The sequence below is a fragment of the Temnothorax nylanderi genome, unplaced genomic scaffold (assembly GCF_030848795.1).
Source record: "Temnothorax nylanderi isolate EJ_2023f unplaced genomic scaffold, tnyl_v1.0 TNYL_tig0634_pilon, whole genome shotgun sequence".
NCBI classification, from domain to species: domain Eukaryota; kingdom Metazoa; phylum Arthropoda; class Insecta; order Hymenoptera; family Formicidae; genus Temnothorax; species Temnothorax nylanderi.
The window spans coordinates 73,453-88,258 of record NW_027249696.1 but is presented as its reverse complement, the minus strand read 5'-3'; the positions used below and the strand labels follow the sequence as shown (position 1 = coordinate 88,258).

Below are 14,806 nucleotides of genomic sequence, written 5' to 3'. Positions count from 1 at the left end.
CGCTACCTCCTTTACGACAAATTTCATCCCGACGATGAATCCTTGCAGATCGACGAACGTTGGCGCGATCATGATGCAACGAAGGAACGATCCGTACTGTATCACATCGCGATACATCTGTCTCTCTTATATCGAAATTTTTACCGACATTACAATTTACGTGAGTTTGCGCACTACGTTTGACAACGGACAGTATTCGATTACGCGGTCATGCAAGATGAGACAATAGGCGGTAGTATTTGCAGGCACATTCTCTTTACAATCAAATTCTATTCGCACATCCACGGTGGCGCTCTTGACGGACTCGTTTTGTCGGGAGCAATCGATGATGACGAAAGGTCCAAGCGTCAGGAATGTAGTCAAATTGAGAAACGTATCGTAGCGATCGTATCCGTAATAAGCTTTACGAAAACGCGCGTACATATCATAAAGAAGGGCGTATCGATTTTTTTCAAAATCTAGATTTAAGTCATCGTATGGATAAGATTCAGAGTTTAGATAAAGCTTGATATTGGTCAAGTTACAGTGATTGAAATAGCCAATATTTTGAGCCATATTATTTTTGCGACCGGTCTGCAGCGCAAAGATAACGTATCGCGGTTTCTCTAACTGAGTCGCAGTCTTGACGGCCCACGAATGCTTGGTCGTGCTCTGCAGCAGGGGGTACTCGTACAGATCCCACGAACGAAAACTGACACTAAGATATCGTCCGCTTCCCAAGGCCCGTAACATGGACAGTTTATTGACCTCGTTTAACGTAACGTGAGGCATTCGCCATTGTACTTTGAACAATTCGATTTCCGGCTCAGTCGTCGGATTTCCTATAATGCAATTGTTATCGTTACGCGCTCGTATCAAAATTAATTCGTGACGAGCGTTAACAATCACGCGTTTGTAATCCTCGCAAAAGCCTAACAATGTGTAGAGCGGAACGCAATAATTGAAATATCCTTCCGAGCGGGTAGGTGAAATGTCCCATCCAGCATTCCGCAACATCTCCGCCTTGTCGTACGTTATCGATACATAGTTCTTGAGAGTACTGGTTATTCCAGCGTTTCTGCTGCGATCAATCTCCACGCCGTTGAGCTCGTATCGAATTTCATCGAACATGAACGCCACGCAATTAGTTACAAACGCTGTCATAGACTCGGTACTCCTTTTCTTTACCACCAATCTTCCTTCGACGTAGAGAAAGCTTTCGCACGGCAACGTGTATAAATCTTGTTGTTGTATGGGTATTCTTATCTCGTCGCTGTGTCCAAACGTCGTATTGGCGTACGGACTGTACGTGTGTGTTTCAATCTTGACGACACTGTCGTCAAAGATCGGTTCACCTCCAATGTTAAGGATATCGACCATGCTTCCTCAGATATTTCGCACCGCGAATCCCAAAGATCGTAGAAATTCAACGTTCGATGCGGTGAGCTTCTTTCTCGTCTCTTTTTTAGCTCCACCGAATGTTGATCGGGTGATATCGTCGACCGCTACCGTAAAGATATTCTTATCTCTCTCGTGCTCCGAGTCGTTCAGTACGAGCATCTCATATGTCGTCCGTACACTCGCGCGCGTTATCGCTGTCGCAGTCGTACGTGCAATCTGACGGTGATCTCTTCTCCTCGAAAATCAATCAATCGATCGTCCTGATCCACGACGCGAATCGTTAGGTCCGTAATGCTCCGTACGGTGATTGGCAGGTAAATGATCTGTGCCGGCGTTTCCGATATCTTATATCCTGGTGGTACACTCGGTGAAAACTCGTGTATCGTGTGCACGTACTTGTCGTTGCTGTACGCGCCCACGGTCACGTTACACTCTACGCGAATGATGTTTACGCTAATGATATTTATCGGTACGTCCGATTCGTACCATTGTCGCGGCTCCAGCACGCGATTCGTTGAAAATCCCAGCAGCGATCCAATGTTGTTCGGTTTGTTAAAGTTTACTCTGAAAGCGCACTTGATCTCGCTCTTCATCGTATTGTTGTTGGCACGAATAATCAACGGATAGTCATCATCTTCGCCGACGTGTTTCTTTCTCGCGACATTATTCGATTGATCCCGTAAAATGACGCGTCTTAGATACGTGTTTATATCACGCAATTCGTACGATCCTTCGGGAATGGTAATTTCCTTGTCGTCAAAGTAGAATTTATTGTTCGAAGAATTCACGTTCGGTATCGTGTAATAGGTTTCAAAATTTGTCAGGCCGAGCTCGTAATCACCATCGCTCAAGTCCACGGCGGGAAAGTAGCTTACCGCGAGGACGCTACTCTTGCCGGTGAGCGTGAATGTCAGCGACATGTTTGAATGAATACTGAGTTCAAACAGCGCGACGGTCGTCTTTAAATTGATCGTCAACCGTCTGTAGAAAGCGTAGACACAGTTGTCCGCAATTGCTCTGATCGTATCGTTGAAAAGGCATGTGATTGTACTCTATCTTCGTCACGTTGTTCTTTAGATACAGCACCAATTCCCTCGGCGGTCGAAGATTGCCAAAACTGTCGAAATATATGGCTCGATCTCCCCTCTTCGCGTACGCCACCCAGTGAGTACCCGGTCCCTCGGCGTTATCCAAATTCACGATACCACTCTCGTTTCGACGCACTCCCTCTGTTGGTAAGGCTGTACGCATGAAAATACCTCTAAAATATGGAATGCGCATACGTTTTGCCAGTTTTTGTAGTTGTACGTTGGTTGTTACGCCCTTGGGAATTTTCAGTATCTCCGCGACTTTTTTTTTTTCTTCTTCGATGCCACTCCTTGCCCGCGTTTGTACGGAGCGAGATAAAGTCCATGACCTTTCATGGCGCGATTGTGACGTTTCAATTCTTCCAGCTGACGCTGCGCGGCTTTGTTATCGTTCACGGCCTTTACGACTCCCGCCGCTCCGCCGACCAACGAGCCGAGAACTCCCAACAACGGTAGAATCGGCAATACGCCACCTCGTTTCGCCGTCGGAAGTATTCGCCTGTTCGATACTCTCTTCTTCTTCATCTTCTTTGTTTTCAAGCCCATTCCGAGCTTCGTCTTAGCCTTCATGGCCACCCAGACGGCTGTAGCGGCAGCTCTCTCTCCGAGAGTCGAATCTTTCGCGGTAATGCGTTTTCGCGCTTCCGCAGCGAGTATCTCGTCCGCCTCGTGTCTCTCGGCGAGATCGTTGCTACGCGAATAAGCTATGTCGTGCTCGCGACACGCTGCGTCTAATGGATTAATACCTTGATCGCCTCTCGCCAATCGTTCTTCTAAATGAGTGCCCGGGCCACAAAATTGATAGCCGGGAATATGCAATTCGATCGGAAGTGCGTTTATCGCGCGATTTAACAGGCCTCTACCAATTTTTTTCGTTGACATTCGCCGCAATCCTTTATCATTGGCGCGGGACCGTCGATGTGCGTTCGCTGCCACGGTTGATTGTAATGTTCGTAACAGCGACGATAGGTCTGAACCTCTAAATCCGCCTTTATATGTTCCGGAAGCTTGTCCCACACGCAGTGGACGTGATCACCGCACGTTTGCAACAGAACGGCTTTCGGCACAAATTGCAGCTGTTCGGCGCTCAAGCCGCGAATATCGGAAGGTCTCGACAGTAGGACGAACATCTTTACTACTGAGCGATTCGCGGTTCCGCTCGCCTATAAATAGGCGTTCGAGTCAGCCAGAGAGTCGGCAGTGTGGAAAAAAATGAGATTCGTGCGACAACCGTTGGCGATTCGCGTGACCAATTGCGACGACAGATTACAGTCGATGGGGGGCAACGCGGAGAAACGCAAGCACGGTACGATGTTACCGACTACTATACGCGCGATCATTTGCGGCCCCTCGAATTGCGGTAAAACCAACGTTTTGATAAGCATGTTGGAAAGTCCGCACGGCGTACGTTTCGAAAACGTGTACGTATACTCGAAATCGTTGCAACAGCCGAAATATCGATATTTGGAGAATTTGTTGACATCGATCGACGAAATCGGCTACTTTACATTCTCCAATAACAGTGACGTCATTCCACCGAGCGACGCGCGTCCAAACTCGATCTTCGTCTTCGATGACGTGGCGTGCGATAAGCAAGACGCGGTGAGAGAGTATTTCTCAATGGGCAGGCACTCGAGCGTTGACTCCTTCTATCTCTGTCAGACGTACGCGAGAATACCTAAACATCTGATACGCGACAACGCGAACCTGCTGATCCTGTTCAAACAGGATGGTACCAATTTGAAACACGTGTACAACGATCACGTAAATACCGACATGCCATACGACGAATTTTGCTCGTTGTGCCACGATTGTTGGCAACAAAAGTACGGATTCGTAGTGATAGACAAGGACAGCGCGCTTTTGAACGGCCGATACAGAAAAGGATTTAACGTGTTCGCGATACCACAAAAGCGATCAGTCGTTGCCGATACCTCGTCGGAGGTGAAACGTTAGCGTTATAGAGACATCGACACTCTGCTTTGTTTTCCCCGCGATGGCCGCGATCAACGGGAGCGAGAATATTCGCGAACGCGAGAAGATCGTGAAAGAGATTGCGAAAACGAGTGATTCGATTCGCAAGAAACTTCGCGCTTTGAAGACCGGTAAGATCGAGAAGGACATTGAGTTGGACACACACTTTAAGCCCCTCATCGGACCGCTGCAAAAGATCGTCGACAACTCGATCGCGGTGAAGGAGGAGCCGGAAAGCGTCGCTGACGCGGGGATAGAAACGTTACCCGATCAACAGCGCGAAGAGGAGGATGCGATGTCGAAAAAGAGGAGACGAGATAGCTCCTGGTCGAATCGCTTCGGATCGACGCCGCTTAATTTTCTTAAATCGAAACGATCGAAAGTTGCTCCACTAAATGTACCTGCACTGATAACCTCTACACCGTCCGCGGCGACGCAAACCGTACAACGTACAAGTTCCGAATCACTCGCGAGCGATGATGATGATGATGATGATGATGATGATGATGATGATGATGATTTCGAAAGCATAAACACAAGTAATCTTGAGACGTCCATTCGAAAGCAGTTGCTGACAGCGGAGGGTCGAGAAATATTTGAAGAATCAAAGCGAGATCACTTGGGTCCGTTGGGCCAAAAGTACATCGGAACTGCTTTGAACGACAATCAAAAGGTTATAGACTACGTGTACGGCGTTCGTTTCGACAACGATGGAATGATGCTCGGCAATAAACGTTTTGACGTGGACAAGGCGGATAACATAATTATCGGCGACGTACGACATATCGGCACACCTGGTCTTTACGAGTTGATCTTCAAGAGTCAACCCAATGACGACATCTACACGGAGGACGATAAGCAAACGTACAAGAGCATCCTGTTGGAGACGAGTGCTCATAAACGCAAACACAATGCGCATGCTCCATTACTGGGCAACAGGGGATACAAGTATAAATATGTAATCGCACCGTTGATATCTATCAAATCCAGAAAGAAAAAATCTGGAAAGGGATTATCCATGCCTCGCGCGATGACGCTAACCGACAATAAGATCGACTACGTGCACTGGGACGACCCCAACGAGCTGGTGGATCGTCTCCGATTGCTCGACGCTTCACGCCACGCTGGCAACAATGCTCACGACAACGAGATCATGTCGATCATCGAGGAACTTCGCGAAGCCGGACTTATTATAAATTAAACCATGCGTCGGTGAACCATTCAATCAGCATTGAAATGCCGATCAACAAGTTTGGCATATCGCTCGGAAGAGACGGGGCGGAACCGTACCATCGATGGAGCGGATTAATGAGAAATTTCGTGCGCGATAACGCTTTGTGTCGCACCGTTATGGACTTTGACGCAAGGTCGCGGAAGATTCGTCGCGTGGCGCAACCAGAGGCTGACGATGATGCGGTTAATAAACTATACGTTGATCAATTCTTTAAAATGTTGAGCAATCAACGAAAAGAATCAGACGAGAAGCTGACTGCATTCGAGAAGGATCTGCAAGCGTTACGGACTACGATAAACGAGCTTCGCCATTCGACTATCGTTGAATCAGACGCTACAACGAACAACAATGGACAAACGGTTCAGCAGAAACGACTATCGAAAGGCAGCGAGTGAAGAGAGGCAACGGTTAATTGACGACGGCGACGAACGAAAACGAACGATTCGAGAACGATTGTCGGACGGCTGTCTAGCGGTTCAAGAACGGTTATCGGACGGTTGTCGAACGGTTCAAAAACAGCTTAAAAACGATTACGAGCGGTTTAGAAACAGCTGCGAACTACGCGGAGACAGGAAAGGCTACAAACGGTTAAAGAACGACGACGACGAATGGAAATAAAACGGTTAACAAACGGAAATAAACGACTCAGGAACGGCTAACGAGCAGTTATAAACGGCAACAAAAACATGACATCGCTAAAATCCGACGGACGTAAAAATATCGAGAAGCAACGACTCGTCGAGGAACTGCACGCTCCGGCGAGAAGAAATTTTCCCCGAAGACACGTCATAGTGCGAGGGTACGATGACCTGTGGCAGGCTGACATCGTCGAGATGCGTCCGTACTCACGTTTCAACGGAGGCTACCACTACATACTTACCGTCATCGATGTATTGAGCAAGCACGCGTGGGCCATGCCACTCAAGGGTAAAGGCGGAAGCGAAACAGCTAACGCTGTCGCTGAGATCATTCGACGCAGCGGGAGGTGCCCTAGTAACCTACAAACCGATATGGGGAAGGAATTTTACAACACCGACGTGCAACGTCTCGTGAGGAAACACGGTATCAATCATTATTCCACGTATTCGGTATTGAAGGCGTCGGTCGTCGAGCGATTCAATCGCACGCTCAAGAACGACATGTGGAAGATGTTTACGCTCAATGGAAGTTACAAATGGGTCGGCGCCTTGCCGCGACTCGTATCGGATTACAACGCGCGCAAGCATCGAACCATCGGCATGCGGCCCGTCGACGTTACCCCCGCGAAAGCCGAAAAACTCTTGGCTACCGTATACAGCGCGATAAAAATCGCAGGTCTGGCAAAGTTCAAAGTGGGCGACTCGGTACGCATTAGCAAATACAAGACGATTTTCGAAAAGGGTTACACGCCGAATTGGACCACCGAGGTGTTTAAGATCGTTAAAGTGCAGCATACCAATCCCGTAACCTATCTACTCGAGGACTATCGTGGAAAATCCGTCGCTGGAGGGTTCTACGAACACGAGTTGCATCGCGCGACTTATCCGGACGTGTATCTCGTGGAGAAAGTACTGCGCAGGAGGGGCGACGAGGTTTACGTTAAATGGCTAGGATTCGATGGATCGCACAACTCATGGATACATAAGGAAAATGTTATTTAATACGTGCAAACTTTTTTTATTTTTAACATAAAAAATATGTAATATGTAATACATATGTAAAGTGTTTGATATATGAAATACAAATAAAGTATGTGAAATACACACATGTGCAATATATTTATTAATATTCTTTCCAATACTGTAATATAATACTCACAATACGTTACGTTATACTACATACATTCATACATTCATACGTTATACTATTACATACGTTATACGACATACGTACGACATACATACGTTACATACATAACTACTACATACGTTATACTATTACATACGTTATACGACATACATACGTTATACATTCATACATTCATACGTTATACGACATACGTACGTACGACATACATATACTATTACATACATATACTACTACATACGTTATACTATTGCATACGTTATACTATTACATTTTATACATACAATACACTACGTTTTCGGAGGGGGTATTTGATAATGTCCCCACGGTAACGTATCGGTCGAATCAGGTATAATGTATCGCTTATCGTCATACGGACTCAGAGCGATTTTCGTTTCGTTCACGGTGTACACCTCATGCTTTTCCGATCTTATGCAAGCCTGCTGTCGCGTCATTTCAATTTCGTCTCGCAGACACCGCGTGTAATCGTCGAACGTTATCGACCTGGCTACGACATTACTCTTAACACCTTTAGCCTTTTTCGTATCTTTCTTACCGTCCACTCGCAAGGCGTACATCTTTGCTCTAAGCCCGACGAATTCGGTCATGATCGCACCATTGTTTTCGTCTTTCATCAAGCCCGGCACCTTCTTGTTCTCGAGCGGTATACCGTACGCGTTGTCGATCGCGTAATCGCTCGTGTCGAATTTAGCGATATCGCGTTTCATGTTCTTGTACACATCCTCGCATTTTACGTGATATATCAGACTGTCCGTATCGGTGTACATAATTCTACACATGTCCTCATACAGGGGAGACATGTACTCGTGATGAAATTCGTACAAACACGTCTTGGATATATCGAGAATGCACATGCCGACGTAAATAGGTTTGTCAAATTTAACCTCGAGTTTTCGCAGTTCGACGGCTATCAGATTTTCCGAAAAAACGGTCCTACTGTGAAAATTTGGTTTCGAGATCAGTGCCTCCGCGCCGTATCTACCGCTCCACTTTGTTAATAATTTTACATTAACGTGATTTCGAACATTCTCCATAGTTTTACCGAAAACCGCGTTGTTCATCAATTTATATAAATTTTTCTCGAAATCGTTTTTGGCCAGTGTTCTAAATTTTGTATTAAGTTCGATGTATTCGCGGAGCCATGGAGATTGAGAGAATTGTAATACGCGATGAATTTTTGTGACGCGAAGGCCGTGGCGCGTGCACAGCTGTAGGTTGCGGTAGTGTATTACATAACGCTTCTTATCGTATAATGTTGCGAGAAGTTTTTCCTGTCGTTTGCCGGGCGGTTTATCGCGCGTTGGACAGAACGGTAGGTCGGCGTGCGCGTCGTGTTTATTCTGCGGATACTCTATGTCGACTTCGAGAATGTAACCCGTGGGCGAATCCAACGCGACATCCATAACATTAAAATCGGTTACGTTTTCGACCCATTGAAAATCTGCATAGGGCAATGGTTGACACATCGCCCAGCCGTACAAGTTGTTTACATCGAAATACATCAGGTATGACGTTGGTTTCGACGAATCATAAGATTGCATGTACCTGTTATTGGCTTGTGCGTATCTGTTTGAACATTGACTCAAACCGCCGCGTATACCACGTTCGATGAACATGACCATATCAATGTCCGTGAGCAGTTCGAAATTGATACGCGTATGTTTCAACATAGCGTCCCACGTAAAACCTGGTAGAGTGTAATAATATGCCGGATCGAGTCCATAACTCGCGACGCAGCTATCGCGAAAATTTTCAAACACGTCGACCAATAACAAGACATCGATCTTTAGATATAAATCGCTGTATTCGCCCAAGGTTCGAACGGAGAACCGCCGCCAGACGTTAACGGCGTGCTCGTAATCGCTCTCGGATACGGTGTCACCTGTCAATGAACTGTAAAACGAGTCGCGCGATGGTAAACACGAGTCCTCCAACTTTTCGACGCAGTCAATGTACTCGTACGGAAATACACCTTTTCGCGTCAGCAAATCAAAATTTTCTGTGGATAATTCACAAAATTCGCGTTGTAATATTTGCAGTTTATCCTTGCTGAGATATGATGCTAATTTTTCGAGACTTGCGGTGAGAAATTTGTATGAGTCGATGAATCTTAATTTGATGCAATTTTTTCTGTCTTTATCCTCAGTGCTTTTAACGTTCTTCGTAAACGAAATGTATTTTTCTTTGGTAATTGGGAGTAAGTCTACACGTCCTTCGTACGCGGTAGCTATTGTCTTTATTATAAAATGAGAATCATAACCCGATAAATTATGAAATATTACTGGGATAATGTGAGAATTTTTATAATTCAAGTTACAATTAGAATGCGCGGGACCTCGATAATTGCCGGTCAAGTGACAGTGATCGCGTACTCGCACGTCGTCTGGCTCGAACGGTTTTTCGCACACGTGACAGTGCGTTGCGCTGTTAAACTTTTCCCACTCGTCTCGCGTGAAATCCGCCATGGGTATATTAGCGGACAAGATGTTCTTTACGTCGTGTGCTAAACGTCTTAGTTCCTCGGCGAACCACGCGACGCAATCCTTATCGCGACGAAATCGATACGTGGATAACGAGTCGTCGTACGAGCACCGCACGTAGTATCCTATGCTAAATACCTGATGATGTTGAGACTTGAACGTGGACGTTGTCGGATCCGCATCCGTCTTCTCGAGGATACATTCCAGGTCGGTGTATACGACATATGGAAGTCGTTCCTTCCTGCTGTGATTCTTAAAGGTCAACCACTTGTCGTTATCACTCGGTAACTTGATCGCGCAGTCGTTCATCTGCCGACAGTCGACGGTGTGGGCTTCCAATTTCTCGCTCGTGTAGAAATAATGTAAACAGCTGCAAAAAGAAAAACACAATTTTGTAAATTATTAAATAAAAAATAAAATATTTTTTAATTTTATTAAAACAAGTATAGGTACTCACCGATCGCAAAAGTATTTCCGACCACGGTGCCTGCTCAATTGCGTGCTCACGAGGCTGGATAGATTTTTTATCCACGCGAAATGTCCCACGTTGTCGTCTCGCGGGTCCTGCACGTACAGCAGATTTACGTGCTTTTCTCTCTTCCGGTCGGTGAGCCGTATCGGGAGAACGGTTGGCGTCTTCTCTCCCTCGATGGTATACACATTGACGGATATATCGTTGCGTTGTTCGAACTGTTTAATCTGTTTCAAAGTCATTGGAAACTCAATGTCTTGTAATTTTAATATTTTTGCGTAATGAGGGTACGAGGATTCCCGATATGTATGATCCTTGGCAGGATACAGCGCGGCGACCACTGACCACGCGAAGCACGCATTGTCCATAGATTGCACGTTGATCACAGCTTTTTTCGATTTAATTTCTTTCGGTAAATTGATGTAACATCCCGCGCGCAAAGGATTGTACTTGTTCACGTTCACTGTCAAATTGAGTATACGCGATAGCGCCCACCCGCTGTCGCGTTCCTGAAACTCTTCGAGTTTCGCTAATGTGGGCTCGATAACGTGTAGCTTGTACCACTCGCGCAGATCGGACCGATCGGACGAACGAAAGAGTTCACTGTTTCTCGTGCTGATACTTTTGTTCGCACGTTTCTCACCCGTCACAAACTCACCGTTGAACACAGTGTTTATCTTTACACTTGCGTGTCTTTGCATGACATTTTGCACATGATCGAGCACGATGACTTCAGCATCTTCGAGAAATTTTTGCGGTTCGATGTAATTTGTATTTATCACTGCACCGGTCAATACACGGCTTTCGAACGCGGCATCGATCTCTCGCCAGACGAGTCTTTCCACGTTTTCGTTACCGCTACTACTGCCCGCCGCGTACTCACCACCGATATGTACGAACCGTCTCTGTAATAGAGTCTTCACACCTTCGAGTCGCGCGATTCTTGCCACTAAAGATTGTCTGTGTCCCGGATTGTTTGTTTCGCGGATTGAGAGCCGCGGACGTTTGGAACGACAGTCTTCTTCGAGCTGCTCGATAAACTCCTCGCATCGCTGTGTCCATGCAAGATATTCGCTCAAGGTAGCGATTTGGTTGGATTGTTCCAACAGGTTGCGTTCCGTTTTATCGATATGTTCCATGTTTTTTTTAATACAGTCTTTTTCACACTATTTTTTAGATTACGTCACATTCTTCGATGGAGCACTTGCACGTGACTCGATCACACGCTGAACAATATCGTTTGCAATATTGAACGACATAGTGCGTATGCATAAAATGATATGGACAGAAGTAGGGGGCATTAAAGTGATTAAGGCGCCAATTATTAATATCATCACGGTCACGTTCACAAGTTCTTTCAAGCATCAATGTATGATTGGAATCATCGATATGGTCAAGGTACATATACATACGTTTCGAATTGTTCATCACCGCTAATTCAACGTATTTCCCAATACTTGTGCGAATCTTAATGTACATTGCTTCACAACCACCATCCTCGATCTTTCGAAAAATTTCAATCGCCCAATAGTGATACTTCCAATAGTGCGGTTTAACGTAATATCGACTAAAACTGGCCAAGCGAGTTTTCTCGGCATCGCAATCGTCCCGCAGCCGTCGAAACACTTTTCGTCTCACGTTAGAGTCCCAGTAATGAGGATGCTCGGTTTCGATAACGATTCCTTGTCTGACCATGCGTTCACTGGTTCCGCGTATACCGAGTTCGCGATCGCGAAGAAACTGCACCGGCGATATTCGTTGCGCATCCCTCAATCTTTCGTCTCGCACATCTTCATCATTCTTCAAAGCATCGGCGATATCGTTTATTAAATAGTGATCATAGCCTAAAAAGGTTATATACTCGTTAAGATCATTTGTCCGTTCCATGTTGCGCACATTTATTATGCCCCACTCGCGATAATGTTTTTTTGATCAATTCTTGCAAATTGGGCACATTTTGCATGGATATATTTGGAACAATGGAGTGCGACAATCTCCGCAAAATCGGCCGTTCATTGCGTTGTACGGCTCGGTTACATGCTCTCGATATTCATGTATGTGCTCACCAGTGTCTGGTACAGTGAGCATGCACGAATAACACAGTTTATCCGAACCTTGTATAAAATAAAAATAAATCGCGCAACACTTCGTATGTCCATCCAGCGCTAAATATTCGGGACGTGGCACTAATTTATTGACGACTTCTTTATGATCGTCGTCTTCATCACTCAAATAATCACTGTCGTCCGTTAACGCGCGATCCTCGTCTACATCCATATCGAAATTATTGTCCATCTCGTGTGCAAATTGGGCACATATTACGTGGAAATATCATGTACAATGTTTCATGACATCTTGAACAACACCGGGTATCCATCATTCCGCGAAACTCAACGATGTGTTTTCGACGAGCGTACATGTAATCGCCAAGGTCCGATAGAACATCCATGCACGGAGCACATAGTGCAAGTGCACCACCCGTTGAATAATAAAAATATATTACGCAACGTTTCCTACGTAAATTTTGTGCAACGATTTCCCAAGGCAGCACCATTCTATCGATGACTTCTTCATGATTGTCGTCTTCATCACTGAAATAGTCACTGTCGTCCGTTAACGCGCGATCCTCGTCTACATCCATATCGAAATTATTGTCATCTTCTTTATCGTGAAAAATATTCCTCTGTATTGAATACTCGGCACAAAAATGCAAAATAACCGCTATACTTTTTCCAATCGATGTACCGACGCGTAGACTTTCAAATCACAGACTGTGATTTTGACTCGCTTCATTCTTCCTTATATACTTTTTCTATTGCCTTTTCCTCTCGTTTCAACTAGAGCATCGCGTATCGTTTCTTCTGTTTTAGTGCATGGTGTGCATACACTGCAGAGAAACAATATCACCCATAGAAATTGAGTCGCGTTGCTGCGCGAGACGGTTAAGTCGCCTAAAATTTATGGTCGAGTATCTACGTCGACCATCGATGCTCGACCATCTGCAGTGCGAGATGATATTCGTTTATAAATTCTGTCATCGACGTTCGTCGATACCCAGAGAAATTGAGTCGCGTTGCTGCGCTTATGCCGTCTAGTGTTTATAAAATCTAGCTGCCTGTCATCGGCGCTCGCCTTTGTAACGCGCGACGCCATAACCGAATGGCGCCGCGAAACCCCGATAAGCGACTCTTCCTAGAAAGAAAAATAAAGAGGAGAGACCGCGACGGTTAAATCGCCTAAAATTTTTGGTCAAGTACCTATGTCGACCATCGATGCTTGACCATCTGCAGTGCGAGATGATATTCGTTTATAAATTCTGTCATCGACGTTCGTCGATACCCATAGAAATTGAGTCGCGTTGCTGCGCTTATGTCGTCTAGTGTTTATAAAATCTAGCTGCCTGTCATCAGCGCTCGCCTTTGTAACGCGCGACGCCATAACCGAATGGCGCCGCGAAACCCCGATAAGCGACTCTTCCTACGAAGAAAAGTGAAAAGGACCGCGGCGTCACACTAGTCGCAGGTCATAAATTATAGCCGCTCGCTCGCATCTGAGGTGTGAAATGACATCTGTTTATAAATACTATCGGCCGAACATCGACGCGAGGCGGCATTTGTTTATCGAACATGCCCCGACGCGCTCGCCTGATCCCCCCCCCCCCTCCCCCCCTTCCCTAGGACCTCCGCGATCTCGAGGCCCTCCCCCCCCCCCCCCGCGAACCCTATGCTGGGAACGCAGGGTCCCCCCCCCCCCCCCCCGCAGACCCCTCGGCCGGACCGCGGCGCTAGAGTTCCCCCCCGCCCCGCTCCCCCCTCGGAGCACCCGGCCTAGGTGTCTCACTATCTTCCTACTCTAAATTATTAGCGAAATTATCAAACTCACTCAGAGAGGCCGTAGTCCTTTGTTGAGGGAGAGACGTTTCACCGGGATCGAGAATGCGGGAGGCCGAAGCCGTCTGCATCTCCCCGTGTAAATGCGCGATTCTAGATTGTTTTTGCCGAGATATCACAACGAACCGGAAAAGAAAGAAATATCTCGAAAATCCCAGTAAACCGAGCAGAAAATATCGAACACTGGATAAAAGAAACACTCGCGGCGCGAGAAAGACCAACCGGCACGATTATGCACGGATGCTATGACGGAGAGTCGCGGGAGAGAGTAGGAGAACGTCCGCACGCTACCACGGCTCAGGCGCGAATCACTTCACTTCTATGTAAGATGCTGTTACCGCCAATTTTAACCGTTATATAGGTAGGAGAGAAAGCGCTATAGAGGAAATAGAGAGAGGAAGTGCGATAGAAGATCAGTTCTGTGATTGGTTATCTACTTAGCTCGCGCATGTGCAGTTGAATTTCGTACACGCTGAAATCGG

General features: G+C 46.2%; 1 protein-coding gene across 1 annotated transcript; it reads right to left on the bottom strand.

Annotated features, from left to right (window-relative positions):
• Positions 1 to 7,405: 7,405 nt before the first annotated feature.
• LOC139784480 (uncharacterized) lies at positions 7,406 to 14,044 on the bottom strand. Its single transcript, XM_071723663.1, has 2 exons — positions 10,420 to 14,044; positions 7,406 to 10,332 (listed from the first exon to the last, which is right to left on the bottom strand). The coding sequence occupies exons 1-2, from the start codon at positions 11,571 to 11,573 to the stop codon at positions 7,752 to 7,754; spliced, it is 3,735 nt and encodes a 1,244-aa protein (XP_071579764.1). The 5' UTR covers positions 11,574 to 14,044; the 3' UTR covers positions 7,406 to 7,751.
• Positions 14,045 to 14,806: the final 762 nt, after the last annotated feature.